This window comes from Vulpes lagopus, chromosome 2 (assembly GCF_018345385.1).
Source record: "Vulpes lagopus strain Blue_001 chromosome 2, ASM1834538v1, whole genome shotgun sequence".
Lineage (NCBI taxonomy): Eukaryota > Metazoa > Chordata > Mammalia > Carnivora > Canidae > Vulpes > Vulpes lagopus.
In genome coordinates this window covers 18,641,297-18,651,732 of record NC_054825.1, presented here as the reverse complement: position 1 = coordinate 18,651,732, position 10,436 = coordinate 18,641,297, and the positions used below count along the sequence as shown (strand labels likewise).

Sequence of the window (10,436 nt, the reverse complement as noted above, 5' to 3'; positions counted from 1 at the left end):
CCTAGCACTTGGTCAGTAAATTACATTTATTAGCCTCCCTAAAAAACTGTACTTGGAATATGAGCAGGGACTATGCTTATTTAACTTTCCATCCCCTAGTAGCAAGCAGGTGTCCTTCACACAGTGTTAATATTAAGCAAAAATATCTTATACATGCAAATAGAATAAAGGATAGAGAATTGGATTATGTTGCATGACCAGCAGTGAACTCTCCTGCAATACCCCATGGATCTCCTCTGTGATGACTACCCTGACCTTCAGCCTTCATGTGGACAGAATTATAGCCATTGGCAGGGGTCAAAAGAGTCATGGAATCGGGGGCTGGCATCGACTATAAGAAACCTCTTGAAAGGTTAACTTTCAGATATAGAAGGATTTACATTTCCTCTTTACAGAAATCTGGTTCCTGCAAAAGCCTGAACAACGACCTCATCCTTTCTGCTCAATGATGTCCTTCACTGAGCCTGTGAGGAGAAGGATGAGCATATGGCAAGGCTGTGGGGTGGGGGGATGCCACTTATATGACCCAGCTGGTACCCACCAGCCTCAAGGCCCTAGCTGAATTTTCTGGAAGATACCACAATTCACTTTTCTTCAGCTAGAACACAGCCTCTGCATTTTTCCACACGCTGGTTTCTGAGCTCAGAGAACATGAAGAAAGGCTCATGCTGATGTGAGCACTGACCACAGAGGGAACTAGATGTCCCAATGAATAATTCCTCTCATGTGATGCTAGGATGGAAGCTTCCAAATTTCTATGCAGATACCTTTTATTTTTTGCCTTGGGCAGGAGGAGGCACCATGGAATACCTATATGGAGCTGCCACTCAGAGTCTGTGAGGAGCCGGAGCCACCTGAGTGGCTGTTAGGGAAATGGGCAAATGGAAGAGTGTCTCTGCAGGATAGTGGGTTTCCTATAGCCTCTCCCCTCCCCTTCCTACTACACCCACCACTCACCCATTACCCCCATCTCTTCTCAGGACTCTGTGTTGTCCTGGGCTGGCCACAGAGATTGCATTACTCTCTCTCTCAGGTTGACTCTCAGCTAACCAACCTCCCTTACAACTTAACCTTCCCTTCACTGGGCCCAGGCCTTGACCCCTAACCTTCCCTTCCCTTCACTGGGCCCAGGCCTTGACCTCTTCCACTTTTTATTTTTTTAAAGATTTATTTTTATTTATTTATGATAGATACACACACACACACACACACACACACAGAGGCAGAGACACAGGCAGAGGAAGAAGCAGGCTCCATGCCGGGAGTCCGACGCGGGACTCCATCCTCGGACTCCAGGATCGCGCCCTGGGCCAAAGGCAGGCGCGAAACCACTGAGCCACCCAGGGATCCCCTCTTCCACTTTTTAAATCTATGCATTTCATCTCTTGTTCCCTCCTGCCTCCTGAAGACTTGCCTGATCTGGACCTCTAGCTTCTTGAGGGAGAACTCCACAACTAAGGATCAAAGATCCCTTCATTAAGAGAAAAGATTGTGAATGACCTCCTTCCCACCCTTGGGTATTTTCCCATTTGCACTGAAATCTGGCTTAACCCAAGAAACTAATTGGTAATGGAGGGATTTTAGGCAGGCTGCTGGGGCAGATAGATGGGCAATTTTTACTAGTATTTTCATAATCAATGAGTTAAGTGACCATAATATGCATTCTATCATACGGAGGACACACATAAATCATATTTGTGCCTTTAAGGGGGTGGCAACTCAGGGACATAGATCATAAACCTATGGATTAAAAATACAATCACACAAGGCTTACAAAAATGATAGAATGACATAAGATATAGCATATGGTATGCCTAGCCAATTAGGAAAAAAAGAATGGGCTGGAAATAGTACTCTGAGCATTTGTTGTGGGCCAGACACGATACCAAGCTCTTTCATTTATTCTATTTAGTCTTTCCCAAGTTCTTTGAGTTAGGTTTTGTTATTTTTATTTTGAAGATCGCAAAACTAAGATTCAGAGATGCAAAGCAAATTGTGTTGAAACTTCTTTTTTTTTAATTTTTAATTTTTATTTTTAATGTCTGAAACAAAAGAAATCTAAAACCGCAGCTTCTGGAAGAACCACTTGTTCTGGCCGGTCTTATACCTCTCCTCGAACTTAATCTTGGCCTCTCGTCGGGCCTTGCATTTAAGAGCAGGGTCTCTGAAGATATCCTTGTTGACAACACTTTTGTCCAAGGGGATATCCACAGAGTACCTTGTGGGCATAAGGTGAATGTAGTTATAAACTTTCACAAAAGACTTGATCTTTGACCTCTTGGTGATTTTATTCTTGCCCATGGCAGCTGTCACTTTTTGGGGATAGTGGTCAATTCCGGCCACCAGAGCATGACTGTAGGGATGGTCTGAGGTGCCATCATCAATGTTCTTCATGATGACCGCTTTGTGTCCGGAGTAGCCTCTGGCCAGGACCAGTAACACCTTCCCGGGTTTCATGAACTTGCCCATTTCCACACCAGCTCTGTGTTGAAGCTTCTGATTAGGGGGCAGATGGGCTTATCTATCTTTGAGAAACATAAGACTAAGGAATGGAAGCATGTTCTGGGGCCCATCTACATGAGAACTACCTGCAGATTTCACTAAATAAGGATTTCTGTGCCTCACCAAATCAGAATCTCTGGGAGTGGATTATAAAATCTGAATTTTGAAGAAATTTTTAATTATGTTCTGTTTGTCAGTTTTTTTTTCTATTTGTTGTGCATTTTATGTCTACTTTAAGAAATCTGCTTAACTTGGGACAGCCCAGGTGGCTCAGTGGTTTAGCACTGCCTTCAGCCCAGGGCCTGATCCTGAAGAGCCGGGATCGAGTCCCACGGAAGGCTCCCTGCATGGAGCCTGCTTCCCTCTGCCTGTGTCTCTGCCTCTGTCTCTCTCTCTCTCTGTCTGTCTATCATGAATAAATAAATAAAATCTTAAAAAAAAAGAAACCTGCTTACCTCCAGGTCACAAAGATTTTTTTCTTACCTTTTCTTTAGTATATTTTCTGCTATAGTTTTAGGCTTCCTATATGCTGCATTTTGAGTTGATTTTATATTCAATGTCTTCCCTTACCCTGATAGATACCTTTGTAAATTACTCCTTAAAAAACCTCAGTAGCCCTATTTGTGTGACCTATCTGATTTCTGTTGTACTCTGGCTGATATATCCTTCACCAGGATATCCTTCATATCCTGTTGTTGGGACTTACAGACATCTTTTGGTTTAATTGAAAATTAAGTTTCTGTTTCTTATTACCTTTGTTTTCATTTTTTTTTTCTTAAGAGGAGAACAAAAAAGTACTTACTTGAAGAGAAGCTTTTAGGAGCATATATTGACTGAATTACTCTTTCACACCAAAGTGTAAAAGGTACTATTAATGTTTGATTTAAAAATAGATGAAGGGTATTAAAAGGTACAAACCCTCAGTTATGAAATAAATAAATCATTGGGTTGAAATGGACCACACTGGGAATATATTCAATTACATTGTAATCATTTTGTATGGTGACAGATTGTAGCTAGACTTAGGAGAATTACTTCATAATGTATAAAAATTTTGAACCACTATGATGTATACCTGAAACTAATAGGATATTGTATGTTGATTACAATTTAAAAAAAGATAGCAGAGTCATGTAATCCCTGACCTATCTCTTTCCCACACCCCAGGAAGGATAAATTATATGCCTCTTCAGAGTTCCCAGACTACTTTAAACAGCTCTGTTATAAGTGTCGCCTATGTCTTGAAGCCATGGCATATCTCCTTTGCCTTTGTGTCTCCAGAGAATAGCACAGAAATGAGAAATCAAGCTGGTTCCCTGGTTGCAAAAGCCCACTCTCAAAGCATGGCTAACAATTCCAGGAGATGAAGATGGCAAAGGCTGTGCTTCTGTGTGTAGGACTATGCACGTGCATAGTCCTTGAGACTTTGGCATGGGCCTTGTAGAGCTTGCACCAAAGTCACATAGAACTGACGCCTTGAAACTCTTTCTAAGGACCTGTGGATCTACAGTAACTGATGTCTGTTGAGCATATGACTCTTCCTAATCTTCAACTGAGAAGGGGCCGTAGAACATAGAGAATATCCAACAAGGTTCTGTAGTGTGGAGCTATTTAAGAAATATGGTTATCATATTCTTTCATAAATTTAGATCAGCATGTAGTAACAAAAGCTGATTATAGTCTTTTTTTTATTACAGTCTTAAAAGAAACTTCTCTATTGCTTTTCTTCTCCCCATTTTTCTTCCTTATTTCTACTTAGATCATATTAAACTTTTTAGGTCATTAAAATAAAAATGTTACTTACTCATTTGTGTGTGTGTGTGTGTGTGTGTGTGTGTAGTAAAGTCCAAGTTATCCCTAAATAAATTGGCCAACTTTAGAATTCTAGAAAATTCATTTAGCACACATTTAACATGTTTCAAATGTTTTGCAATTTTGTTAATGACATTCATTTTGATTTTGAGAGTTACTTTCTAAGCTTTTTAAAGATGAGGCTGACCATAGATAATCTTGATTTAATCAGAAAGAGCTTATCCATATTTGTCCTGATGATGTTGTGTAGGGTGCTTCATCAAAATTAGGATGCTCATAAATTATAGTACTGTCTGATAATGAAGTTGTGTGTGTGTGTGTGTGTGTGTGTGTGTGTATGTCTCTTTGTGTGTTCATTGCTTTTTCTTTTCATCCTCTTGTTCTTTTTCTCTTGTTACTAATACTGATTGCCTGTTGTAGATTTTCTTTCAAATTTGCACATTTAGTCTCTGTGGCTGGGTAACAAACCAGTTAGCACAGTGTGCTGCACAAGAGTGAGTAAGCTTTTGAGACAGAACAATTAGATATTTGACACAAGATGGTCTCTGTTCTAGTTGGGTGCTTCTCAGACTTAATGTGCATCAGAATCCCTTGAGGATCTTGTAAAATGCAGATTCTAATTCAGCTGGCTTCTGGTAGACCTGAGATTCTGCATTTCTAACAAGCACTCAGTGACGCTAATGATGCTAATTTAAGGATCACACTTCAAATACAAAGTTAGACAGTTGGGGATTAGCACAAATTTGGTCATTAGTTATAGGGGACATTACTGTTAAGTTTTAATATATATTTTTTCCAGTGCTGTGGTGCATGGCCTCTCTAAAATGTGTTGGCTTCCTGACAGATGAATTGGTTAGAAGGATCTAAGCAAAATGTGACTCAGCCGCCATTTAAAAATCAGAACTTTGTAAATGAGATTAATGTGGTTAAGAGAAAAATGTTGGGCCAAGGGAGAGTCTTTTGGTCAAGAAAGGGACTAAGCTTGTCATCAGCCTAACTTGGGTGATTTAGAAACTGTTTTAGGAGAATGTAGACATTATGATAATTCTCTCTGCTTTATTCTCAAAATGTCAAGTGGTTTAGGACATAGTCTTTTTTTTTTAAGATTTTATTTATTTATTTATGATAGACGGAGTGAGAGAGAGAGAGAGAGAGAGAGAGAGAGAGAGAGAGAGACACAGGCAGAGGGAGAAGCAGGCTCCATGCAGGGAGCCCAATGTGGGACTTGATCCCGGGTCTCCAGGACCACGCCGTGGGCCAAAGGTGGCGCCAAACTTCTGAGCCACCCAGGGATCCCCGAGGACATACTCTTGATATCATTTATCTTCTGGACAGTCTTGGGGGAGAACCCTGTGGCTGTCTTTTTGGATTTTGCTTAGGGGCTTGAAATTATGGCAATTGCCCAGCAACTCTTGACCAATCTGTATGAGGATGGCTTTTCCTTTCCCTTGTGCTTTCTCAGGCTCCTCTGTTCCTTAGGGCTGTTCTGGCTCCCTTTAAAAAAAGAGAAGTTGATTTAGGCAAAAGGTGACAATTAGTTTTTGTGGTCATTGCAGATTGATTGTTAGTGATTGAGGGATTAATATGTTGAAAGGATTCTAAAGTGGTTAAGATTCATAAATTATGTTCAAGAGTGTAGGAGTGAAGCACATGTGTCAGATATTTATCATCTCGAATCCAGCCTTAGAAGGCAAAGGACTCCTTCATAGACTAGTGGGGCATTGGTTCATTTGCCCTAAGTCCCATAACCAGTAGAATTGGCTCCACATGTTGTTTCCCTCTTCCTTATTTTCAGCACCATTACACCTGCATTTGAGGATAATAAGCACATTTTGGCATTAGGAGTTATTTCTAATTACCCAGGCAGATGCGATTTTGTTTCTTGTCTTCTCATTCTTATCAGCTATCCTGTGCCACGGGAATTTCTGAAAAGACAATAGTTTCCTAAGTAAGAACAGAACAAGATTTGTTAGTCTGGTTGGCTTTCTTTTTACATATTCAGACTGCCTGCTTCCTGAAGGGTGTCCACTCCCCCCGCCCCAGCTGGGAAGCTGCCACCTGTCACTCTTGGGTTGATTACTAAAGAACATCTTGTCTTGCTTGTGCTCTGCACTGTGATGTGTTCCCAAAGTCCCCTGGTCTAAAACGTCTGATGACTGTGAGGAGGGTTTATGTGATATCTCCATCCTTTCCATAAAATCTCCTCTATGAATTTGAAGTGAAGGTCTCTTATTATACTCTTCTTGGGCCATTTTTGCAAGGTATTTTTTTTTGTCTTTAGCCTTAAAAAAAAGGTGACAAGTCACTGTTATGCACATCAACTAAGATATGAGTTCTGGGTTTGCTGGCCTTTCAGAGAGTGGTTTTGTTCGGTGGGAACTGAGCTGGTTTGTTCATTTGGATAGTTCTGGGTCTGCCTTCTGCTGGGTCTAATTAGTGACCTTGGGAAATTTATCAGACTTTCTGATAAATTTCCCACCTGCAAGTTGGAGACAATAATAGCTGTCTCCTCAGGACAGTGTGAATGTTCTGGGTACTCAGCATTTATCTTGATGTTTATCATATTCTTAATGCAACAGGTGCCCAATAAATGTCCTTTTCTCTTTTTCCTCTTGTGTTTGATGTGTTTTTGTGTTTGGTATTGATTTTTTTTTGATGCTAGTAATTAAAGTGTTCCCAGGAGTTCTATTATCTTAGGATTTTCTAGGCAAAGTCAAGTGTCAATAGAACCAAGAAGGGAGTGAAGTTTAGTGATACCAGGGTGTCTGGACCAGTAGAACAGAGAGTGGTCAGAGTCCAGAAACCTCCAGAGCGAGTAAATCTTTAAGGGATTGCCAGATTATTAGATTCAGGGCCTCATTTATTCAGAAGCAACTGAAGCATAGTAAGGGAAAAGGTATCATAGAAATGTTTAGAACTATGTCCTCCAAACAAGACTCGAGGGATATGAGTGGTATTTCATCAATTCATTAATTCATTCGATTGTTCATGGCCCAATATTTCCTCAGGACTTTCTGTGTTCCAGGCACTATGTCCATCTTTGCCTCAAAGAGCTCATAGTAGAGTGGTATAATGCTAACTATGAACCATGTGATATGTGTCTCTATGTAACAGAAATGATGGAGATAAAGCTACTTTTATGAAATATCTTAAGACCTGCCCTCTTTTTTTCTTTTTTCTTCTTTTTTTTTTTAGTATTTGTTCCCTACCCTACTTCATCCGGCCTTCTTCCTGGACATAGGGAAGTATATATCCTTGGAGAGAGATGGCATGTCCCAGTCTCCCTTGCAACTTGGTGACATTGACATCTCCCCACTGGAATTTGAGCAAAAATGATGGCTGTGACTTCTGTGTCCCTTGTTTAAAAGGAAATCCTTCACTATGAATTTCCACACTTTCTTCCTCTCTTTCTGGAAAGGCAATGCCAAACAACCTTGGAAGGCATTGTTGAGGATAACAGAAGCTCCCTGCTTGTCTGCTTCCCCAGATGACTGCATGGAGTATGACTGGCTACCTGCCCTGGATTGACAAATGGGAAAGTGATGAACTAAGTACTTTCAGCCAATGAATTTGGGGATCTGTTTATTATAGTTTCTGTTGTAACAAATTAAGTAGTCATGGCTTTTTAGAGGTTCTAAGGGAGCTCAGAATAATGAAACTGTCACTCCACTGGCAGAAACTTAGATGATTTTGTTGGTCACATAGATTCCTGAAGAAATAAGAGTCAGAAAAATTCTGGGTCCAAATTTACCTCTTCTATATCTAAGATTTTATATACCCCCAAATTAAAATAACTTTTCAAATCTTCAGGTATTGAAGAGTCAAGATCTAACCTTTTTTCAGGGCATTACCTTCTTTGCTAGTCTAAGATTTGCAAAATCGACGAAACAGCAAGTATTTATATTTGACATATGAGTGTTTTCATGTTTCCCTTAACAGTGGGGAGTGTTAGAGATATAATTTGGGGGCAACTATGAAAGCCAGTGTCTGACCATTCCAAGTCATGCTGGAGTAGATGGCACCAGAAAAAGAAGGAGGAGGCTCTCTTCCGGGACATCTTGTTCATTTAACACAAGCAACCTGGGAGCTACCACCTGTAGACAAGCACCTCATCCTGGCCCCATTCAGTTGAAATCTCCTTGTCTGCATGTTGTATCCTCAAAGTCCACCTTTGGGTGGCTCTCAAATGGTCGATGGCTGCTGTAATCTATACAAATGGAAGAAAACCCTTCCAACTTACCATTCATTACTCGTTCGCTAATCAAATGGAAACTGAGCCCCTCCTTTATTCCAGGAAGATTATAGATATGTATTTTAGTGAGGACATAATTGAGAAACTCTGCCCCACAAAGGCAGGACTTGAATATGCAAGAGGCACAAGACAGGTGCGAGGAAGGAAAGAAGCACAGCAGGAATTGACACAGGAGTGCAGACGCACAGCACAAGGCAGGTGTCTCCTGTCACTCAGCAGCCTGTGTCTACTGTGATAAAGGCGTGGGATTAATTACACATAGAGACTCTACGTATGTTCTCTCACTTGCTAATTGCAATTAGTTGCGGGAGCACTGAACATATTGCTCCGCATGAATGTCAGGACATTTCAGTGGATTCCCCTTGGTTTTCTGAGAAGCCGCAATTAACTTCACTAACTATTCCCTTCACCACATGTGCTTCACTTAATGTAGAACCAAACTAATGAATGTTGATCTTTTAAAAACTTTTTTTTTTTTCACAAAGGCCATCTTGGCTGCCATCCAATTAACACTGACAATGGCTCCTTACACAAAACCAAGAATGTAATCAAGTTCATCCAAGGCTAGCTGGGAAGAGGAAGCAAACTTCAGTTTCAAGAATTCTTCATTTCTTCTTCAGGGAGGGAGAAACTCTCTGAACTGACAAAAGCCATGTGGTGCTTTGGGTTAAATATACTTTGAAAGATTTTGTAATTGGCATCTCTGTAGTGACCCATCCACAGCACCTGGTGGTAGGGAGTTGGCAAACCAGAGATGTGTGTGCCATGGCCTAGCTAGGTATGCACGATAGCTTTAAAAATGCACAGAAATCCTACTCTAATGCCAGCAACACATCTAGAGTTGAGCAGGGTGCTTTCCTGCCCCTACTGTCATCTGGGAATCCTTAATTCAATGTCTTCCTCAAGTTCCTATGACTTTTGTCAAGATTTCTATGACTCTCTCTCTCTCTCTCTCTCTCTCTCTCTCTGTGTGTGTGTGTGTGTGTAGGGAATGACTTACATGCTTATGGCTTTTCCTGTATCCATGTATCCTGCTTTTATTCCACATTGTGTTGATTCTCTCATCACTTGATTCTGTCTCTGTCTCTCTCTGTCTCTCTGTCTCTCTCTCTCTCTCTCACACACACACACTTTCTCAAAGCATTCATGAGAATTTGAGGACAGGTTAGTGGGTGGATTTACATTATATCACCCTAACAAACTCAAATAGAAAAGGTGGCATCACTGTCTTAAGATACCCTGTAGGCATCTCCCTCCACGGAGTTCTTTGCCCCATCTAGTCCAGCTGAGTCTGCCTGGTAAGGAACAACATCTTGTTCCTTGGTCCTCTGTAGAGCTGTTTCACTGTTCTCCTCTGAAAGTTTTATGATTTTTCTGCTTCAAGTATACTCATCAATTATGTGTGTGTGTGTGTGTGTGTGTGTGTGTGTGTGTGTGCACTAGCACACATATGTTTCAAAGGACTAGGAGCAAGAGGGAGAAGAAGTAAGAATTCTCCAACAGGAGAGCTTGTTCTTGTGCCAGCTGCTGACAATACTTGCCTTCATCTCATTATCACCACCATGCATTCTCCTAACTACCACTTAAAATGCCTGGGGCTCCAGTGAATGTTTTAATACACCCCCTCTCATGAGTGCTGCAATAACCTTGTGAGCCACTCAGGGCAGCTTCATGGTCACATTGTGCAGATAAAGGAAACTGAGCCTCTAGGGGATAAGAGCTCAAATGTGCAGAGTTTGTTTTTGGTAAAATGTTCTTTCTGCCTAATCATGCTCTCAGATCACTGCTTCTTGGAGGTATAAGAGAGATCGGGAAGTAGTGAGCCCTCTAACTTGGGCCCGGCTCTCTCATTCCTCTCTAAATGCCATCT

At 41.1% G+C, this 10,436-nt stretch overlaps 1 protein-coding gene across 1 annotated transcript; it reads right to left on the bottom strand.

Moving 5' to 3' along the window:
* Nucleotides 1-2,058: 2,058 nt before the first annotated feature.
* Nucleotides 2,059-2,469, bottom strand: LOC121480062 (60S ribosomal protein L27-like). Its single transcript, XM_041736346.1, has one exon. It carries the CDS (start codon nt 2,467-2,469, stop codon nt 2,059-2,061), a length of 411 nt encoding a protein of 136 aa, XP_041592280.1.
* Nucleotides 2,470-10,436: the final 7,967 nt, after the last annotated feature.

Bases quoted from the DNA above. Each gene is read 5' to 3' on its own strand.
- LOC121480062 (XM_041736346.1), bottom strand. From the start codon at position 2,469: ATGGGCAAGTTCATGAAACCCGGGAAGGTGTTACTGGTCCTGGCCAGA.